Below are 24,000 nucleotides of genomic sequence, written 5' to 3' on the forward strand. Positions count from 1 at the left end.
ACGCTCCAAAGCCTTCACACATATGGTTTTCTCCACCAAAATTAATCTATTTATTGTTGTTGTTCTTCTTCAGATTTTGGCGCGCTCTATCTTCCACAATTTTCACCCCATTCAAAATAATTCAACTTTTAACTGTTCAGCCTATTCGGGAATCGCAAATACACATACTTGACACATTCCAAAAATGCCCAGATTTCCCAGAATTCCAGGTTTTCCGGCACATTTTTCCCATTTAAAATGAATTGGCCATTTTTCAAACTTCCACCATTTGCACATTTTTCAACAGATTCAAACCGTTCCGGTTTTAATCCATTCTACAGTCCTGGATATTCAAACTATCTTTTTTTTTTTTTTTTTTTTTAATTTCTAGAAATTCCCTATTTTTCAAACCCTTTTTTCTGTCGACTACGCCGTTCACATTTTTCAAAACCAATTCAACAGTTCCGCTGTCAAATCATTCCTCTTAATCAGGACAAAAAACAAACTTGTTTTTAGAACTGGAAAAATTCCCGGTTTTCCCGAAATCCAGGAATTCTGTAGTACCAGTTCTCAATTTAAAATGTTACTACTTAATTTCTCGACCGATTTGAAAAATTCCAGCACCAACCGTTCTTCAACAAGTTTTTTTTTCCACATTTTTCTAAAAATTCCCAGATGTCTATGAGATTCCCATTGAAAAGAATGACACATTTTTCAAAGTTACACAAATCCCAATTTTTTGGGTCCGATTCAAACCGTTCCAACTTCAAAATATTCAGCCTGTTAAAAATGGTGTCCTCTCCTTCAACAATTAAAAAAAAAAAAAAAAAATCCCAGATTTCCCAGAATTTCGGGTTTTCCGGGACATTTTTCCCATTCAAAATGAATGGGCCATTTTTCAAACTTCCACCATTTCCAAAGTTTTCAACCGATTCAAACCGTTCTGCCTTCAATACATTCTACCACCCTGGACATTCAAACTATTGTTTTTTGCAAGTTAAAAAAAATTCCAGGAATTCCCGTTTTTTCAAACCCTTTGTTCTGTCGAGTACCCTGCCCATATTTTTCAACCCACTTCAACAGTTCCACTGTCAAATATTAATCATTTTCTGTTGAGTACTCCGTCCAAATTTTTTATCCCAGTTCAACAGTTCCACTGTCAAATCATTAATCTTATAAAGGACATAAAGCGAAGTTGGTTTTGGAACTGGAAAAATTCCCGGTTTTCTCGAATTTCCAGGAATTCCGTAATACCATTTCTCAACTAAAAATGCTACTACTTTATCATTTCACGACTAATTTCAAAAATTCCAGCAACCAACCATTGATCAACAAGTTTTTTTTAGCGTTTTTCTAAATATTCCCAAATTTCAATGAAACTACCATTGAAAAGAATGGCACATTTTTCAAAGTTACACAACTCCCACATCTTTTATCCGATTTAAACCGTTCCAACTTCAAAATATTCCGCCCGTTAAAAATTGTGTGCTCTCCAACAATTTAAAAAAATTCCCGGATTTCCAAAAAATCCCAGTTCTCCGGGACATTTTCCCCATTCAAAATGAATTATCAATTTTTCACACTTCCACAATTCCCACATTTTTTAACCTTTTCAAACCATTCCAACATCAACACATTCCACTCGTCCAACCAAGACTTTCCCAAGTTCCAAACCAAATTCCGGTTTTCCTGGAAATTCAAACTCTTCAACATTCAAACCATTCCAACATTCAAACTATTCTTACAATTGTACTACATTCTATCAGCATTTCAGTTCAACTTCCACATTGAAGTATTCACTCGCACTTCCTTCGGGAATTGCCTCTTCTAGTTATTATTAGTATGATACTGCAGCCTGTAAGACTGGGCAGGTGTACCTATTGAAGGGGCCAATGACAGTGTATGCATAAAAGCTCAACAAATACTGTAGTTCTTCATTGAGTGGCCAGGTTACTAAACTGAAGCGAGTACCAGGCGTCCATTAGAGGTAAGACGTTTCGCAGGAGCAGGCTTTGATTTCCAGAAAATCAATCATCAGTTTGTGCGCAAACAAATTGTACCAGAGTGATTTTTTTTTTTTTTTCCTCTGGGAAGGCTGACTTACCCATGGCACATCTGGCTATTTGTTACCGTAGCAACAACAAACCTTGGCAACCCCTGTAGATACTGTCAACCTCCACACACACACAGTTTGTGCTTTTTTTAATCTTCTCTACGCCTGTTTTTATTTGGGCTTCTTTGCATGATTTAACTTTCTGGCTTTGGAGAGGCGCCGCGCAGCTGCTCCGAGTTCAGCAAAGTCACCCGCACGAGCTCGCCCACACACTCACGCGCACACAAATGTTAGCCAAGGACAGATGGACTTGTCAGAGGCTGAGTGAGGCACCTCGTTTTGGACAGTTAGTAGTGTTGTGTTTTTGTACATTTTAGGCTCACATTGGTGTCACAGTCAGACAACAAAAACCTTGTTAGCCAATGTTTTAACAAGTAATTTTGTTAACATATGCAACATCATACTTTAAAAAAAAAAAAAAACTCTCATTGCTGAATAATGAATCAAATTAAATGTTTTTATGAATTGTTTAAGGCTCCAACTACTTCATATCAACTATTCCACTTTGATTTCCTTTTAGGGAGGGATATTGCACATTTCGTGTTTTTGACCAAAAGAAGAAAAAAATAAAAAAACGTAAAATCAACGGATAGATCTGAAATTGTTTGAGGGATTTAAGTAAAATAATAAAAAAAAAAATATATATATAATATATATATATATCTCTCCATCCATCCATCCATCCATCCATCCATTTTCTACGGCTTATTCCCCTTTGGGGTCACGGATATATTTTTTAATATATATAATATATTTGTTAATTTGATTTTTTATTTTTTTATTTATATATATATATATATATATATATATATAGTATAAGTATTAAAATATGAATATTTGAATATATATATATATATATATAAGAATATGTGTATATATATATATAATTATATATATATATAATTATATGTATGTATGTATGTATGTATGTATATATATATATATATTTATCGATTCTCATTTTAAAAAAATCTATTTTTTATTTATTTCTTTTTTATCAATGCAACAAAACAATACACAGCAATACCATAACAATGCAATCCAATTCCAAAACCAAACCTGACCCAGCAACACTCAGAACTGCAATAAACAGAGCAATTGAGAGGAGACACAAACACGACACAGAACAAACCAAAAATAGTGAAACAAAAATGAATATTATCAACAACAGTATCAATATTAGTTATAATTTCAGCATAGCAGTGATTAAAAATCCCTCATTGACATTATCATTAGATATTTATAAAAAATAAAAAAAAGAAGACTATTGTCACAGTGGCTTACATTTGCATCGCATCTCATAAGCTTGACAACACACTGTGTCCAATGTTTTCACAAAGATAAAATGAGTCATATTTTGGGTTCGTTTAATAGTTAAAACAAATTTACATTATTGCAATCAGTTGATAAAACATTATCCTTTACAATTATAAAAGCGTTTTATAAAAAATCTACTACTCTTCTACCATGTCAGCAGACTGGGGTAGATCCTGCTGAAATCCTATGTATTGAATGAATACAGAATTGTTTATGAATTGAGAATCGCGTTGAATCCAAAAAATCGATTTATAATCGAAATCGCGACCCCAAGAATCGATATTGAATCGAATCATGGGACACCCAAAGATTCGCAGCCCTAGTATTATATATATATATATATATATATATATATATATATATCTCCCTTTGGGGTTGCGGGGGGCGCTGGTGCCTATCTCAGGTACAATCGGGCGGAAGGCGGGGTACACCCTAGACAAGAAGCCACCTAATCGCAGGACCATATATATATATATATATATGTGTGTGTATATATATATATATATATATATACAGTGGGGCCAAAATGTATTTAGTCAGCAACCGATGGTGCAAGTTCTCCCACTTAAAATGATGACAGAGGTCTGTAATTTTCATCATAGGTACACTTCAACTGTGAGAGACAGAATGTGAAAAAACAAATCCAGGAATTCACATTGTTGGAATTTTATAGAATTTATTTGTAAATTATGGTGGAAAATAAGTATTTGGTCAACCATTCAAAGCTCTCACTGATGGAAGGAGGTTTTGGCTCAAAATCTCACGATACATGGCCCCATTCATTCTTTCCTTAACACGGATCAATCGTCCTGTCTCCTTAGCAGAAAAACAGCCCCAAAGCATGATGTTTCCACCCCCATGCTTCACAGTAGCTATGGTGTTCTTGGGATGCAACTCAGTATCTTCTTACTCCAAACACAACAAGTTGAGTTTATACCTAAAATTTTATTTTGGTTTCATCTGACCACATGACATTCTCCCAATCCTCTGCTGTATCATCCATGCATCCGTTTTGGTATAAACTCAACTCGTCGTGTTTGTAAAATCCCTAAATTCCTTGGAATAGCTCGTTGAGAAATGTTGTTCTTAAACTGTTCGACAATTTGCTTACAAATTGGTGACCATCGCTCCATCCTTGTTTGTGAAAGACTGAGCATTTTTTGGGAAGCTGTTTTTATACCCAATCATGGCACCCACCTGTTCCCAATTTGCCTGCCCACCTGTGGGATGTTCCAAATAACTGTTTGATGAGCATTTGTCAACTTTATCAGTTTATCAGTATTTATTGCCCCCTTTCCCAACTTCTTTGGCACGTGTTGCTGGCATCAAATTCTAAAGTTAATGATTATTTGCAAAAAAAAAAAAAAATGTTTATCAGTTTGAACATCAAATATGTTGTCTTTTTAGCATATTCAACTGAATATGGGTTGAAAAGGATTTGCAAATCCTTGTATTCTGTTTATATTTACATCTAACACAATTTCCCAACTCATATGGAAATGGGGTTTATATATATATATATATATATAGTGTGTGTGTGTCTGTCTGTGTACATATATTTATGTATATATCTATGCATATATATAAATCTATGCATATATATAAATGTGTGTATATATATATATTTATATATATATATATATGTGTGTATATATATATATATATATATATATATATATATATATATATAATATTACCTTCTATACATATAGGTATAATCCGCATATAATACAATAGCTAGCTAAACAAAAAGCTGACAAGAAGTTTTGTCTTTAAATATATATATCGTCGGTTTTTCTCGTTTAAAAATAAATGAATGAATAAAAAAAAGTGCTTTTGCATGCTTTTAGCACTTTTCAGTTTGGACTCTCCTGCTCTTAAGTATTCAAGTTTGAACGTCTCAACCATCCAACCTTATTTTGTTGATCTGTTTTAGCCTATTTCTTTTAGGCGGAAAAAGGCTAATGTATTTGTGGCCTGCTTAAAAAAATCAATCAATCAATCAATCAATGTTTATTTATATAGCCCCAAATCACAAATGTCTCAAAGGACTGCACAAATCATTACGACTACAACATCCTCGGAAGAACCCACAAAAGGGCAAGGAAAACTCACACCCAGTGGGCAGGGAGAAATCACATCCAGTGGGACGCCAGTGACAATGCTGACTATGAGAAACCTTGGAGAGGACCTCAGATGTGGGCAACCCCCCCCCCCCCCCCCCTCTAGGGGAAAATGCATCTATCTATCTATCTATCCATCTATCTACTGTGTATGTATGTAACAAATGAATTTATTTTTTTTCCAACAATTTTTGAAAATGATGAATCGATTTAGAATCAAGATACATAACAATTACGGTGCGGATTTGAATCGATTTTTTTTTTGTCCACCCATGGAAAATTTGTTTTCTCAATTTTACTTTAAAAAAAAAAAAAACAACTTAAGATATCACAACAACATAAGACATCCGTTTGTATACTGTATAATTATATATTTTTTTGCCAACTAATATCAGTCTAGGATCGATGACCTTTTTTTTTTGAACAATGGTCTGGTTATCTCGCATCAAATGAGCTACACGAGACGTTTGTGAGAATTTTTACACAATATCATTGTGGAGGTTACCCTCCCATGGGTCCTCCAGACCAGTGGTCCCCAACCACTGGGCTCGATTGGTACCAGGCCGCAGAAGAATTTTTTATTATTATTATTATTATTATTTTTTTTTAAAATTAAATCAACATAAAAAAAACACAAGATACACTTACAATTAGTGCACCAACCCAAAAAACCTCCCTTTTTCATGACTAATTATCAAGCGTTGACCGGTCCGCAGCTACAAAACGGTTCGGGACCACTGCTCCAGACCACCAAGCATTGACATGAGCGCCTGGGTTTCAGGATGTTGTATGGGTTTATTTTCAGGGTTTTCCATTTTTTTGCTTTTCAGCACAAAGTGTGTCTCTCTGGGTTCGTGTCTGTGTCGCTCTCGCTCCAGCTCCAAGCACTCTCTCCTCCCGGCTGCTGCCTTTTAACAAAACGACAGGTGATTAGATAACCAGGCCTAGGTGGGCCATCTACGCACCTGTCGCTGATCTCGAGGCCGGTCCTGGCACACCCCGCTTCGCTGCAAGTCCGCAGGCTACGCCCCCCTCCACAATCATGCTAAACATTTTGGAAAAATATCTGGTAGAACCCTCAGCAAGATGTGTGTTAGTTTTACTTTGTTGGAGACACGTTTAGGGGCAAGTTCCGTAAAGGCATGCATGGAGGAGTTTGGTGTGGAAGAATAAGAACAATAGACGAAAATAATCCCACAGATGAATTCCGCAATGAAGTAGAAGCTTTTTTTTTTTGAACGCAACATTGGCTCCAGTTGGACGTGAGGACGACAGACGCGTCCTGGCCAAACGTCCCTCTAAGAGACTCGAGGGAGAGCTTATTTTAGCTGCAAGAGATTCCCAGTCTATGTATGAGTGCGGTGATTTAAGCAGGAGCACAATTAGGCAACAACGTTTCTGGCAAACTCCCAACACGTGATAAGATACATTGTGTAATAATTGCTTCCCCCCTTCATGTATTGTGCTGAGTTGAGAGAAAAGTGTGTGTTTGCAGGGTTTGTACCCGGGCTCCGAGGAAGTATGGCAGGTCTACAGCACCGCCTCCGACCCGGACGGCAAGTGCGTGTGCGCGGTGGTCGCCCCCGCGCGGAACATCTGCAAACGAGACCCTCGCAGTCGGCAACTACACCTGCTGACCGAACAGGTGAGTGTGCCCAATGTCCAGACGTTTTAGCTTAGTTTTTGCCGCAGTGTGAGTGAAGAAACGCAATACCGACCTGATAAGTCCGAAAGAGAAAGGATACAGTATTATCTGCTATTGTTTAGGCATAGCTCGGTTGGTAGAGCGGCCGTGCCAGCAACTTGAGGGTTGCAGGTTCGATTCCCGCTTCCGCCATCCTAGTCACTGCCGTTGTGTCCTTGGGCAAGACACTTTACCCACCTGCTCCCAGTGCCACCCATACTGGTTTACAACCTTACCTACTGAATTGGCGCACTGACACACTCATGGCCGTAAGTACCATTGAAGACACCAAGGACATGTCCTCTGTTTTTTTTTAAGTGGAAAAAAAGAAGATGATTGGACTGACTGTAAATATACTTTGTGTGGTACATCACCATGGGGTAGATCAGTATTGTCCAAACTTTTCCCCCCCACATTGGGCTAAAAACATTTAATGAAGGGCCGAAAGCCAACTGCACGTAAGTACTTTTTGTGCACGTTCAACAATATTGTGTAGTAATGATAACCACCATAAGAACTTTTTATATCGACGCATTCCTAGTGTCGAGTGGTTGCCAAAATAAAAAAAATTATATAAATATGAAAAAGTATTGCGATTGTGCACTATGAACAATTCCAGGCTTGGGAACGCGCTCCACTTCAGGGAGCAAATACGCAGCGTACCCGCCGCAGTTATTGAAGTGTACTGACTGGAGTTTTCCATCTGAGACGCGGCACAAGAGTGATTTACGACAGCCATGTTGAATTATTAAGCGCCCCAGTCACATCTTCACACTTAAACAGCAGGAAAAGGCACACAAACAAGAATAAATCCCTCTTCGCTCCGTTCCCGTTGACGGGTGACTTCTGTATTTATGAATTACAATGAACTCCCAGAGCCTGGTGCGCGTGTGTGTGTGTGTGTGTGTGTGTGTGTGTGTGTGTGTGTGTGTGTGTGTGTGTGTGTGTGTGTGTGTGTGTGTGTGTGTGTGTGTGTGTGTGTGTGTGTGTGTGTGTATGTGTGTGTTTGTTTTTCACACCGGTCCCCAGCATGTGTTTTCCGGGAGGAAGTGTGTGGGAATGTTAATTTGTATGTTGGCATAGTGCATAAATCACAGTGGTCATTAGAGTAGACATTTTCCTTTTTTGTAGAACATCGTAAGACTTTGTTGTCAAATTGTCTTTGACGTCGACAAAAAACATATTTATTTACGTGTGTTTTAACGTGTCTTTGGAGTGGAGCTCAACATGTACCTGAACGTTGGTTTCAAGGAGGAGTAAATTGTGCCTAAATGTGAATGTTTGTCATAATGAGCGACATATAATCAGTCCTAGGTGACTCCACTTCTCGCTTTGAGTCAGCTGGGATAGGCTCCAGCAGCTTCTCTTAATCAGTATCAGAAATACTGTATTAATCCCTGAGGGGTAAATAAAATTTTCTGCACAATCCTATTCAAGATCAGACAAACATTACAGGAATAGGATCGCTGACGGGTCTGCCAACTTCCGGCGCCCCTTACAAAAAAGGTGAGATACAGGTAAGATCCAGAAGAGGTTAAAGGGAAAATGTACTTTTTTTTTTGTAATTCACAATCCTTATGTAGGCTAAGAACACACGTGGTTTTCTTTTTGCAATGCATTCTAATTCGTAAATAAACGCTAGCAAAAGTCAGCTAATAATGGACCCAGTGTGCCTATTAAGCGCTCCTAAAAAAACACCCAAAAACATCCATCTCTGTTTTCTCTACTGTACACGCTTTAAGTATATATGGCCTTTGAAAAAATAACGCAATAATATTGCCTTTACTATAAATTTCATTAAGGGCATTAATTTTTTTCAACGGCCGATTTACGCGAACAATTCCTTTTTGACCATCCTGCTGTAGCTGGAGGAACTTGGCTGCAGTTCACTTGTTACTGATGAGCCAGAAGTGAGCAGAAATTTATAAAATAAAGTCTACCTTATGGAAATATCAAGTTCAAATCCAAAGCAACTTGTTCTCTCGACATAAAAGGACCTTTTTTTGCCGTGAGAAGAGACCCTGCATCCCTGCAGCAAACGCCTGCTGCGCGCGTCGTTCTAGAGGTGAGTGGTGCGTCACTTCCGTGTTCAGATTACGGTTAAGGTGCAGTGATAACATAACATTTAGATTGTTACTGTGACTGATGACATAAAAGCTCAACAGAAATGAAAGACAATCAGCAGGAGGTCAAAAGAAGACTTTTGTTAATGCAAACTGTCAAGACACTTTCTTAAACTAATAAAGCACTTTTCCGGCTTCAAAATTAAAGCACTACACTCTACATCCGGTTTAACTACATTAAGGGGTTTCTCCTTAATGTACTGGCTTCATATTAACCACCACACCTAACTAAATAAAATAAGATAATGTATTGTAGCGTCCTGAAAAAAACAAACAAAGTCTGACTTTCTTTTAACTTTTATTGCCAATTTTATGATAACAACGGGCCCAATTCCAACAAGTATTTTCTCCGTGCACACACATCTGCCTTTGGGCTTCATATCTAGAGACACAATACACTTGTTCATTCTCCGCCGACACGGTGTGTTTACAGACCATAGGAAAAATGACTACCATAACACACTTACCAAGACAATAACACTATGCATACGCACGGGGGTGTCTGGAGAGGAGGCAGCGTGGACATACTTTAATAAATTCGAGATATAACCGCGGACAGCGATCTTCACAATTTAAAATGACACGGACGGCTTTTAATGTGAGGAATGTACAATGTCTGCTCTTACTGTGATGTTTATACCTTCCTGTTAAGGTGAAGAATTAGTAATAATCCTCATACAGGAAAAATAAAAAGGTACCGCAAACAAGCGTCTTTTCGTGTCTCGGGGTTTGAGTTCAATGTCAAAGTTGACCAACTTCTCGATTTATGTCTACATCCTTCTACTATCCACTTAAAAGGCATGATTTATAAACTACAACTAACTTTCACCAACTTAGAGGCGACACAGAAGCTCACTGGCTCAATATGTCAAAATAGCAGCATGAGGTAGGGAGCGCTTTGAATAAAATAGAATAGAATATATCTTTATTGTCACTGTACATTGTACAACGAAATTGTAAGCAAAACTAATTTAGTGCAAATTCATAACACATAAAAACATAAGAACATAGATAAAAATACCAATCACGCAGCTCACATGCACAGTCATTATTGTCTTGTGTTCAGCGACACTATTGCTATCAGGTAAAAAGTGTTCTTAAGTCTGTTAGTCCGGCATTTTATTGTTCTGTATCACCTGCCCGAGGGCAGCAGTTCGAAAAGTTTATGTCCAGGGTGAGCTGGGTCCCTTATGATGTTTTGGGCCTTTTTGCGATCACGGCACCACTAAAAGTAGTTTGTTTGCGTTAGTGCACGTAACAACAATATCGCTAATACTTGGTTGATATTCAGGTCACGAGATGGATTATTGTTGGCCGTTGTAGTGTACTCCCATTAGCTACATTGTTCGCCACAACTTAGAATGCGTAAAAAAAGACAAAAACATCAATAGGGATTATGAATGATAAGCAAAATTCCCCCCCGAAAAGTCAGTTCCTCTTTAAGCGCGGTAGAAAATAAACAGAAAGTAACATCATGAGGATGATAATGATGAAATATGTTGGTCATGCAGGTCCAGAACGTGAGTCAGTCCATGGAGGGAGTCCACCTGCGGACCTCCAGAGACTTACAGCACTTCCGAGAGTCCGAGCCACTCCTGAGGGGGGTGGATGGACGGTTGCACACGTATGTGGGCAGCCCCCGCACACTGACATCCAAGGGTCTGCAGGTACACACACACACACACACACACACACACACACACACACACAAACAGCGTGAGACAGCTGCTGTCGGGGGGATACAAGCCTTGGTGTGAAAACATTGATTTCACGCATGCCAAGCGGACGTGTGCTGCCCGCTTTCAGACACGTGACGAATTTGGGGGGGGGGAAGGAGGCGGACAGAGGCGACTGGAAGCCGGCGGCCTGCTGGAGCCTGCATCACTGCACTAAGTAGACCACTGAGCTCTGGATTAAAGGCAAATAAATTAAACAAGCAAGAATCAGTCGGGGATTCATGTGAAATTGTATTATTAATGTTGAGTTATGAAACCCGGCAAAAAGCAGCAGTTTTTAGAGGTGGCTATTTTGCACTCGCGTATAATTCTTGCCTTTTACCGAGATATAAAGTCCAAATGTGTGTGTGTCGAGCGTCCTAATTTAAGAGGTTTAAACTCAGCGGGGATTCTACATTACAGCTGCAAGCTCCAGTCCGAGGGGAGAACCATGAAACCGAGGAAGAAAAGTCGCGTGTAAGCAGAACCGACCTGCATGGGAGCGCTCACACTCGGCGTTCTGTACCTCAGTTCCACATTGTTCACGCTAAAAGCCTTCCTTTTCTCAGGCTTTGGCAGCCGATGGCTCACGTCGCTTGTTCTATTAAAGGATACGGCATCGCCGTCTTCATCCTTCTGCAAATTGACTCACAGAACCGCCAAATAAACACTCGTCAGCACCAAATAGTAATTATGGTGCTGATGCATTACGTGTGTGTGTGTGTGTTTGTGTGTGTGTTTGTGTGTGTGTGTGTGTGTGTGTGTGTGTGTGTGTGTGTGTGTGTGTGTGTGTGTGTGTGTGTGTGTGTGTGTGTGTGTGTGTGTGGCCACGCCATCATCATCCACACTGAGAAGCAGAGCTGGTGTACTGTATATTTATATTCAATAACTTAAATAATCAATAACCACCTTCTATTTTTAGCCTCGTGGGGAGAGGGTGAGAGAGAGGGGTTCTCTGCGGGAAGACGGATGTGCGGAAGGAATTTGAAAAGGTTAGCCACAGGCAGGAATTAGCAAGTAAAACATTCATAATTCAGAAAATGTGTATGTCACATGCCATTTTTCTTTACCGCCTTCTTTTTCCTAGTTTGTAGCAATTAAAGAGAGACGGGGAGTGTTATTGCAGCTGGACATAACCACCGTGGTAAAACAATCCCTTTTTTTGCTGATTGGAAATCGGAGGTGCAGGCGGACTGAACGCAAATCTGTATGAGTTGTTTACACACCAGCAATTATCGACTAAAATCCAACCAATCACATCTTTTTGGAGGGGCACCTCAATTTATCTCCAGCTTAGAGGTAACTGATATAAAAAAAAACAGTAATAATTTTACAGACTACTAAATGAATGTATTTGTTGTTTGCTTGACTATTAAGTGGAATAATTCCTCAATCAATCAAACAAAAGTGTACTAAAGGGCTTCAAAAACTTCACAATCATCTATTTTTTTCGACATTATAACACTTGCTTGTGGTCTACATAACATGTAATGGTGGTTCTTTGTTCCAAATGTTGCATAAATTATGTTTTATAGACCATCTTCAAACCGTTTTGTGGGCAGTTTTATTTACATGCCTCCACTTTGAAAGCGTCTTCTCCCCGCCATCTTTGTTGTAGTTTTTAAGCACTTCCATAGGGAGTCTTCACCATTACTTGTTGGAATACAAGCAGTTGTTTCCCATCTTCTGGAGTCCCCCAGGGGTCGATATTCGGACTCACACTATTAACGAAATATGTAAAGTATCAACGCTGCTGAAGTTCATCCTCTTTGCTGACGATACAACCATTACATGTACAGGTGACGACGTGAAGCAATTTCTGGCCTCTGTAACTGAGGAGATGATCAAGTTAAAAACTTGGTTTAATACGAACAAATTGTCTCTGAATTTAAAGAAGACAAAAATCGTGCTCTTTAGCAATCGCAAAAGTAATATACACATCAGGATTGTTATTGATGATACACCAATAGAATATTGTGACAGTCGCTTGCTGTCGTGCGGGTTCCAGGGACCACCAAGGAAGGACATTCTGGCGAGCAAGTTTAGACTTCTTTTATTTTTCAATAAAAAAGTATCTTCCGGGTTGCTTTCCAGTCTGCTTGCTCTTTCGCCCCGACTTTTCAGCTTCGTGCGTCGTCTTCTTCCACGGGCTCGTTGCCGCTATCGCTTAGCATCCGCTTCTAGTTGGCTCTGGTTTCTCTCTACTTCTCTCTCCCGACGTTTATGGCTGCCGCCCTTTTACACAGTTAGAAAGGATTACTTATTTGTGCCCAGCTGGGCGTCCATGCACCTGATAATAATCGTGCCGTCATTTCCGGTGCGCCCTGCCTCACTGCTTGCCTGCCGTCCCCGCCTCCTCGCCGCCATCTTGGAGCGGGCTCCGGTGCGCCCTGCCTCACTGTCGGACTGCCGGCTACGCCTCTCCACAAATATGTTCAAAAAATTCATTCTTAGAGTGGTAATAGATGAAAATATCTCATAGAAGCCTCATATAAGTTACCTGAGGACAAAAGTTGCTATATGTATGAGAATGATGAGGAGATTGTGTCATTTATTGAACATCAATGTTCTGCTGTTGTATCATTCATTTATATCGTATTTAAACTATTGTGTGGGGAAATTGTTGTAAATCCCATCCAGAGGTGGGTAGAGTAGCCAGAAATTGTACTCAAGTAAGAGTACCGTTACTTTCGAGATTTATTACTTAAGTAAAAGTAAGGAGTAGTCACCCAAATATTTAGTTGAGTAAAAGTAAAAAGTATGTTGTGAAAAAACTACTCAAGTACTGAGTAACTGATGAGTAACCTGATTACGGCAACAAATAATGCACAAAAACATAAAAATAGCAATGAGCAAATTCAGAGCCAGGAATATCTCTTAAGCAACTAAAACAATAATATATATTAAATAATAGTACATTAAAATAAAATTAAAAAAATGTCACATTGAGCCACAATAACTTAACAGCCCCATAGCCTCAGTAGGCATTCATTGATTTGATTGATTGATTAAAACTTGTATTAGTAGATTGCACAGTACAGTACATATTCCGTACAATTGACCACTAAATGGTAACACCCCAATACGTTTTTCAACGTTTATCAATTACTTAGTAAATGACCAAGTCAAGGTGATCTACCTCATATATACATACACACACATATCATTTATACACACACATATCATACATACACACACATCATTTATACACACACAAATTATATATATGTATATATATATTTTTATATATATATATATATATATATAGATATACACATACATACATTTATATATACAGTATATAATTTATATTTATTTATTTTGCCGTTTTTGTTCACATGTTAAAGGTGTTTTAATGAATATAAATGCATGTTTAACATATAGATTCCTATCTTTCATGAAGACAAGAATATAAATTGGTGTATTACCTGATTCTGATGACTTTCAATGATTGGACCCAGACGTCCAGGTTTTCAAATGGAGGAGAAAAAAGTTCCTCCTTCCTGTCTAATACCACATGAAAGTCGTTGGTTTTTGGCATCTTATTTGTCCAGCTTCCATATTCGTTTTTATACACTTTACAAGAAATACATTGGCGGCAAACTTCGTAATTTGCGAGCTTGTTTGCGCTGGCTTTCGGAGACTCTTATTTTGTTAACGCAGGTGCGATGGAGCGGCTGGTTTATTGTGAAGACAGGAACTGTGCGATCAGTCTTTAGGCTTTTGACGGGAAGTACGGTTGAAATAAAAAGTGCCTTTTTTCCTTTACACTTTTTATTGATTGATTGAAACTTGTATTATTATATTGCGCAGTACATTACATATTCCGTACAATTGACCACTAAATGGTAACACCCCAATAAGTTTTTCAACTTGGATGAATCGGGTCATGTGACCGCTTGGCTCTGTTTGATTGGTCCAACGTCACCAGTGACTGCATGTGATTGGTGAAATGCAGGCATGCGTAGATTCTACTTTGAAGCTGTCATTAACCAAAACAAACATTAATAGATCGATAAAAAAAAAAGTAGCGAGTAGTGAGCTGAATGTAGATCAATGGAACGGAGTAAAAGTAGCGTTTCTTCTCCATAAATATACTCAAGTAAAAGTAAAAGTATGTTGAATAAAAACTACTCGTAAAAGTACAATTTATCCCGAAAGTTACTCAAGCAAATGTAACGGAGTAAATATAGCGCGTTACTACCCACCTCTGATCCCATCTATAGCCTTTAGTCACTCTGCATAGAAAGGCCATTAGGATTGTGTCCAATGTTCACTACAGACATCATTCAAATCCACTGTTCATGGAGTTAAAGCAACTTAAACTGCATGAGGTGATCAACTTTAAAACCGCTCAAATTATGTTTAGGGCATCCCAAAACTTTATACCATCCAATATGCAGAAGCTATTCCAGGATAGAGATGCTCACCGTAGTGGAAGTCTAAGAGGAAACAACAAATTATATTTGCCTAAATTTAAAACAACTTTAAAATCAGTGTGCATTTCAGTGCGTGGAGTCACTCTGTGGAACAACTTAGGGGACGAGTTAAAAACGTGTTCTAACGTGATTCAATTTAAAACACTGTTTAAAAAAGAAGTACCGAAGAAGTACGAGGAGGAAAGAGAGTGATGCCCTCAGCACAGAGCAATGAGAGATGTGTATGGTTAGAGAGTATTTGGGCCTTTGTGTGTGTGTGTTTTGTCTCGTCTTGTCTTGTCTCATACACTGCAAAAACTGAAATCTAAATAAAATTAAATGTCTTAAATAAGGGTGATATTTGCTTATTTTCTGTCTGATAAGATAATTCTTCTCACTAAGCAGATTTTATGTGATTGTTTTACTTGTTTTAAGTGTTTTGGTCTTAAATGATCTCAGTAAGATATTACATCTTGTAGCTGGGATTTGATGACCTATATTGAGTAAAACATGCTTGAAACTAGAATCTCAACTGTTGCAAAGAAGTGTCATTACCACAAGTATAAAACTACTTTTTTAAAGTAATAATTTCTTACTTTAAGCATGAAAAAAAAATCCTGACGCCGAGCGCATATCATTATGTCAAGATAATGGCACTAGCATTATTCAATATTTTTCAACATGTATAGCAAAAAGGTCTCTTTTTTTTCTACCAAGAAAAGTACACTTGTTATTAGTGAGAATATACTTATCTTAAGGTATATTTGGGGTTCATTGAAGTTTGCTAATTTTACTTGTTTTGGAAAGTCTTGACAAGCCGAATTTTCTTGTTCTATTGGCAAATAATTTTGCTTAGTTCAAGTAAAATACCCCTCTTTTTTTTTTTTTTTTCTTGTTTTTGAACACTGACTTTTTGCAGTGTAGTAATAGCGGTACTATTCTATTGTTAGTGTACAGGTGTGTTTCTTGTTTTTGTTTGTATGGTATTGTTTTGTGTTATATTGTTTATGTTAAATGTGGAATGAGTGACAGGGGTTGGGATATTACAAGCATCTGCTTCATCCAACCCCTTTTCCAGCCTTGCATACATGTCTCCGCCAAAATTTAAAAAAAATTGTGTTGTTGTACAGTGCAGGTTTGAAATAAATTCTTTAATTCTATTCTGTAGGTGACGTCAGCAGGCTGATGCAGGCCCTAAAAGTAGATGCTGAAGCCCGTTCGAAAAGCAGCCTCAAATCGTGACTGTTCATAACTTTTATGTATAGAATTTCTAGGCGCAGTCAAGGCGTTGAGGGGATCCGGTTTGGTGGCTGCATGATTAGGTCTCTGCTTTTTGCAGATGATGTGGTCCTGATGGCTTTATCTAGCCAGGATCTTCAGTGCTCTCTGGACCGGTTCGCAGCTGAGTGTAAAGCGACTGGGATGAGTCCGAGTCCATGGTTCTCGCCCGGAAAAGGGTGGAGTGCCATCTCCGGGTCGGGGAGGAGACCCTGCCCCATGTGGAGGAGTTCAAGTACCTAGGAGTCTTGTTCACGAGTGAGGGATGAGTGGATCGTGAAATCGACAGGCGGATCTGTGCGGCGTCTTCAGTAATGCGGACGCTGTATCGATCAGTTGTGGTGAAGGAGGAGCTGAGCCGAAAGGCAAAGCTCTTAATTTACCGGTTGATCTACGTTCTCATCCTCACCTATGGTCATGAGCTTTGGGTTATGACCGAAAGGATAAGATCACGGGTACAAGCGGCCGAAATGAGTTTCCTCCACCGCGGGGCGGGGCTCTCCCTTAGAGATAGGGTGAGAAGCTCTGTCATCTGGGAGGAGCTCAAAGTAAAGCCACTGCTCCTCCACATGGAGAGGAGCCAGATGAGGTGGTTCGGGCATCTGGTCAGGATGCCACCCGAACGCCTCTCTAGGGAGGTGTTTAGGGCACGTCCAACCGGTAGGAGACCACAGAGAAGACCCAGGACACGTTGGGAAGACTATGTCTCCCGGCTGGCTTGGGAACGCCTCGGGAATCCCCCGGGAAGAGCTGGACGAAGTGGCTGGGGGAGAGGGACGTTTGGGCTTCCCTGCTTAGGCTGTTGCCCCCGCGACCCGACCTCGGATAAGCGGAAGAAGATAGATAGATGGATGGATGTGTATATTTTGGGGGGAATCTTTAGGTCCAAAACTATGAAATAAGCGCCAGTGATGTCAGCCCTTTAAAAGTTGTGCTTGACAACAACCTTTTGCCTTCTTGGCTCGTGCTCTCGACTCTTAATCTCAGCCTAGGTCGCGTGAAGGATGCGGAGACAGGCGGCTAACCACCGCACTTCACTCTGACAACCCGATGTTAAAAAAGTGCTGCGTATCTGTTGTTTGGGTTCCCTTTACAACGGGTCGATACACAACCTTGCTTTAGTTCCCTCCGTGGAGCCCTCACACGACTCCTCAGACGAGAGTGCCAACATAAGACCTCAACTAGGACTCCGCCGAGGCAAAACATCTTCAAGCATCTTCAACCGCATCCAGTTGGCCTCGATTCAGCCCTACTTAAGAGGCACTTCCCAGCCAAGTTGTGTGTAGTCATTACGGGGGGGAAAAAAAAGAAGCTCTCCCGTCTTCTTGTTGCACAAGTGAAGCAACATCTCCACTCAGAATTCATATCCTGAGTAGTCCTCACTCCGTGTCCTCCACCACCTCCTGTGGGATTACCCAGCAGATGGGCTGCGCCGTCCCTCCGGCGGGTATTCCGAAGGCCGCTTTTCCATTTAGGCGCCGCCGCCATGGCTCCTCGCTTGAGTGTCTTTTCGCACCTCCCAGCAGGGAGGGTTTAATCCGGAGCTTCATGTTGAGAGTTCTCACACGTCAGTCGACAACATAATGAGATACAGAACACAAAAATAGGTCTTCACAGATGTGTTAATGTAACCATATGCCAGACAAAATTCAGTGTGATGTAGCGCGATGTCTAATGCTGTGAAAAATAGAGCACTGTTCTCAACCTAATCCAGAGTGTGTGGCTGTGATTGAGCTGCCATTTTTTTCCTCGACGAGGACGAATTAAGACGCAAACTAAGCCTTTTAGCCCATCAAGCGCTGAATGTAAGGAGATTAGCCTCACTCAAGTGCTTTTCTTCTCGGAATAATGACAACCCAACGTGCCTCTGACGTCCATATTTGTGTCAATCGTGTTGCCAAAGCCTGACATTTTTTTGACCGCGAAGTGTTCCCCTGCCGAGCGGAGTCACGGCGCCGCGAGCTGAGCCGTTGGCATTTATTATGAATTCACAGGTCGCAAGCTAAAGAGCAGGGATGCAGAGGAGAGTAATTGGCCGGGATAGGAAAGGCACTCAAGTCTCCTCTGGAGTCTCCACTTTGTTGTGTACACCCTCGGATGATGCTTAAATAAGTAAGATGCCGCTCGCCCTGCAACACTTTTTAAAAAAGACGCCTCATCGAGTGAAGAGGAAGGTGAGAGGAGAGGAGAGGAAGTATGCGGACAGGATGTTGCCTCCAGTGTCAATATTTTCCTGTCCAAACCTTGCCCACACCTCTTCCATCCTGCTTGCACTGCTTTACTTCTTTTTACACTCGCATGACAGCTAAATGTGACGCAAAACTTGTAGCCTTGTACGCTTTCAGGGATGGCCACAGACTGACTCGATTTGATTGCTATTGGATCAATATCCATAAAAAAAAGCAAGCATGGAATTGTATCAAAGGTATACATGTCTGATATAATCTACGATTGAGCAGTCCTGCAGTAAACATCGCGATTCCTACTCATCCCGACTCTAAATTAATTCATAATTTCCAAAAATCTAGTTTTTATGTATCTTTTTTTATAGAGGAATCATTTTTTTAAGCCATCTCCATTCCCTTTTTTTTAGACGTTTCTGATTGCATCTTCATGCAACCAGAAGGAGCTTTTCTAACATGTAGCCTGGTTTGAAAAATATACCAAATAATTAATTGCGAGAATCGGTTTGAATTCACGGTGAAACAGGGTTTATAGCAGGGATAGGGAACCTATGGCTCTCGAGCCAGATGTGGCTCTCTTGATGACTGCATCTGGCTCTCGGATAAATCTTAGCTGACATTGCTTAACACGATAGGTAATGAATAATTCCGCTGGTAATTCATCCATTTTCTACCGCTTGTCCCGTTCGGGTCGTGGGGGGTGCTGCAGCCAGTGTTAAAAATAACGTTCAAAATATAAAACATTCTCATGCATTTTAATCCATCCATCCGTTTTGTAGAAGTCACATTCATGGTAAGAAGTATTTTATATATTATCGGTTAGCTCCAGAATAACAATGTTATCAAAAAGAACAAGAGACTTATTATACTCTAAAAATGTTGGTCTTACTAAAAAATGCACGCATTTAGTTGTAGTTAGTGTTAAAAAATATTATATGGCTCTCACGGAAATACGTTTTAAAATATTTGGCTTTCAGGGCTCTCTCAGCCAAAAAGGTTCCCGACCCCTGGTTTAGAGCATGTGTCTCACAATAAGGAGGACCTGGGTTCGATCCCCGTGCTCGGGGTATTTATGTGTGGAATTTGCATGTTCTCCCCGTGACTGCTAGGGTTCCCTCCTGGTATTCCAGCAGCTTCCGGTCACCTCCAAAGACAAGCACGAGGGGATAAGTTGATTGGCAACACTAAATGGTCCTGAGTGTGAATGTTGTCTGTCTATCTGTGTTGGCCCTGTGATGAGGTAGCGACTTGTCCAGGGTGTACACTGCCTTCTGGCAGCTGGGTTAGGCGGGGTACACCCTGGACAAGTCGCCACCTCATCGCAGCGCCAACACAGATAAGACACACAACATTCACACTCACATTCACACACTCGGGCCAATTTAGTGTTGCCAATCAACTTATCCCCTCGTGCTTGTCTTTGGAAGTGGGAGGAAGCCGGAGTACCCGGAGGAAACCCACGCAGTCACGGGGAGGAGATGCAAACTCCACACAGAAAGATCTCCAGCCCAGGATTGAACCCAGGACTACTCAGGACCTTCGTATTGTGAGGCAGACGCACCAACCCCTCTTCCACCGTGAAGCCCTATTTTGGTCGGTCGGCCATGGCCTAATAGAATATAGCAGCTACACAACAGTTCAGAAGACAACAGCACACATGCTAGACATATGTCATAATTTTCCTTATTTGTACAATATTACACTTTAAAACAGCAAATTAGTTTATTTGAAAAAGTATCAAACACCGTATTTTTTGGAACATAGGGCACACCGGATTATAAGGCGCACTGCTGATGAGCAGGTCTAGTCTGGTTTATTTTAGTACAAAAGGCGCTTTGTATTATAAGTCGCATTAAAGGGGTCATATTTAGATTTTTTTTTTCTACATTTAAAACACTCTTGTGATCTACATCAGTGGTTCTCAAGCTTTTTTCAGTGAGGTACCCCCTGTGAACATTTTTTTTTAATTCAAGTACCCCCTAATCAGAGCAGAGCATATTTGGTTGAAAAAAAGAGATAAAGAAGTAAAATACAGCACTATGTCATCAGTTTCTGATTTATTAAATTGTATAACAGTGCAAAATATTGCTAATTTGTAGTGGTCTTTCTTGAACTATTAGGAAAACAAGATATAAAAATAACTAAAAACTTGTTGAAAAATAAACAAGTGATTCAATTATAGATTAAGATTTCTACACATAGAAGTAATCATCAACTTAAAGTGCCCTCTTTGGGGATTGTAATAGAGATCCATCTGGATTCATGAACTTCGTTCTAAACACTTCTTCAAAAAGGAAGAAATCTTTGACATCAATATTCATGGAACATGTCCACAAACAATCTAGCTGTCAACACTGAATATTGCATTGTTGCATTTCTTTTAACAGTTTATGAACTTACATTCATATTTTGTTGAAGTATTATTCAATAAACATATTTATAAAGGATTTTTGAATTGTTGCTATTTTTAGAATATTTTCGAAAAATCTCACGTACCCCTTGGCATACCTTCAAGTACCCCCAGGGGTAAGCGTACCCCCATTTGAGAACCACTGGTCTACATAACAATTAATGGTGGTTCTTTGGTCAAAATGTTGCATGGATAATTTTTTTTACAGACCATCTTTAAGCAGCTTTCTGACCGTCTCTTCAGGATGCGCCGTTTTTTTTTGCCGGTTTCATTTACAGGCCTCCACTTTGTGGGCGGTCTTACTTACGTGCCTCCACTTCTAATGCGTCCTCTCTCCGCCGTTTTTATTATCCCAGTAGTTTCTAGCGCTGACAGATATTAGTGCTAGTATATGCTACTTTGCATTAGGAATGGCAACAGTGGAGAATGAATGCCCCACAACAAGAGGATAGAGAAAAACAAAGACGGACACGTACACATTTGCGGGACCGATGAATAGAATAGAATAGAAAGTACTTTATTGATCCCTGTGGGAAATTCAGCACCACAGTTCGCTCACAATAGACAATAATAATAATAAATCATATATAACATATATATATAATATATAAAAATGTATAATATAAATATATTCTACATATATTCTACATTTAAATGCAGTCAAGAGGGAACATATGCATCATACAGTCTGATGGCTGTCGGTATGAAGGACCTCCTGTGTCGTTCCGTGTTATATTTTGGAAGTCTGAGCCTTCCATGCCGATCCCAAATAAATGATAATTAAATAAATGATAAATGGGTTGTACTTGTAGAGCGCTTTTCTACCTTCAAGGTACTCAAAGCGCTTTGACACTACTTCCACATTTACCCATTCACACACACATTCACACACTGATGGAGGGAGCTGCCATGCAAGGCGCTAACCAGCACCCATCAGGAGCAAGGGTGAAGTGTCTTGCTCAAGGACACAACAGACGTGATGAAGTTGGTACTAGGTGGGGATTGAACCAGGGACCCTCGGGTTGCGCATGGCCACTTTCCCACTGCGGCACGATACACGTCAGCAGGTACCAATAGGTACGAACAGTTGGTTTTGCATAATATTGCGAAACAAAATACCAGATAATATGTCTCCTAATACAGTAGGTGCAAATTTGAGGTCCTGATACCCACACCACAATACTACCTGTATATTGAAGTACAGTACATCTCACTACGGTAGCTGTAATGCTCCGACGATCCATCAAGCGGTGCGGCCTCATAGCTTACCAAAGTCGTACTGAAACATTTTAGCAGATCTTTGAGCACCGTATGTAATGTTCTATAGTCTCAATGAAACATCAACATTTTGGTGTTGCTTGCTAGCGTCGTTTATTGAACAGGCGTCCACTTGCAGTCCACATACCTCTAATGTGTAGTCACACTTATCATTACACTTAAAGGGGAACATTATCACAATTTCAAAAGGGTTAAAAACAATAAAAATCAGTTCCCAGTGGCTTGTTGTATTTTTTTGACGTTTTTTTCAAAATTTCTCGGAATATCCCTAAATAAAGGCTTCACGGTGGCAGAGGGGTTAGTGCGTCTGCCTCACAATACAAAGATCCTGCAGTCCTGGGTTCAAATCCAGGCTCGGGATCTTTCTGTGTGGAGTTTGCATGTCCTCCCCGTGAATTCGTGGGTTCCCTCCGGGTACTCAGGCTTCCTCCCACTTCCAAAGACATGCACCTGGGGATAGGTTGATTGGCAACACTAAATTGGCCCTAGTGTGTGAATGTGAGTGTGAATGTTGTCTGTCTATCTGTGTTGGCCCTGCGATGAGGTGGCGACTTGTCCAGGGTGTACCCCGCCTTCCGCCCGATTGTAGCTGAGATAGGCGCCAGCGCCCCCGCGACCCCAAAAAAAGGGAATAAGCGGTAGAAAATGGATGGATGGATCCCTAAATAAAGCTTTAAAGTGCTTTATTTTCGCTATCTTTGAAACCACTATCCATTTCTCTGTGACGTCACACAGTGCTACTAATGTAAACAAACAATGGGAATACCACAGCAAGATATAGCGACATTAGCTCGGATTCAAACTCGGATTTCAGCGATTTAAGCGATTCAACAGATTACGCATGTATTGAAACAGATGGTTGGAGTATGAAAGTATTGAAGAAGAAACTGAAGCCATTGAGCGAATAGCTATTGACGCTATTCATAGCCATAGCATGGCCGAATAGCTGCGTTAGCATCGCCGGTAAAATGTGCGGACCAAACGATCAGGACTTTCGCATCTTTTGACACTGGAGCAACTTAAATCCGTCGATTGGTGTTTTTTTTGCATTAAATGTGGGTGGAAGGAAACGTAATATAGTTACAAATGCATCTGCTGTTTATCCATACATCTCTGTGCCATGTCTGCTCTAGCACCGCCGGTAAATAGCATGTTAGCATCGATTAGCGTAGCATGTTAGCATCGATTAGCTGGCAGTCAACATCAACAAAACTCACCTTTGTGATTTCGTTGACTATCGTTGCAAATGCATCTGCAGGTTATCCATACATCTCTGTGCCATGTCTGCCTTAGCATCGCCGGTCAAATGTGGAGACACTCTGGCACATTCAATGGGGGTCTGGCGGCAGACACTTTGGCATCTTCGGGCCAGTGGTGCA

General features: G+C 40.2%; 1 protein-coding gene across 2 annotated transcripts in view; it reads left to right on the plus strand.

Moving 5' to 3' along the window:
* The window catches only part of LOC133560862 (noelin-2-like), a 77,100-nt gene that overhangs the window by 849 nt on the left and 52,251 nt on the right, over nt 1–24,000 (plus strand). For both annotated transcript variants that reach the window (XR_009808535.1, XM_061913873.1), the window contains exons 2-3: nt 7,028–7,177; nt 10,851–11,006. Coding sequence is in view for 1 of the 2 variants with exons in the window: in XM_061913873.1 (XP_061769857.1) it covers nt 7,028–7,177; nt 10,851–11,006 (306 nt within the window). In the remaining variant the exon portion in view is untranslated. The remainder of the gene's footprint in view (nt 1–7,027; nt 7,178–10,850; nt 11,007–24,000) is intronic.

The sequence above is a fragment of the Nerophis ophidion genome, linkage group LG01 (genome assembly GCF_033978795.1).
Source record: "Nerophis ophidion isolate RoL-2023_Sa linkage group LG01, RoL_Noph_v1.0, whole genome shotgun sequence".
Taxonomy (NCBI): Eukaryota; Metazoa; Chordata; class Actinopteri; order Syngnathiformes; family Syngnathidae; genus Nerophis; species Nerophis ophidion.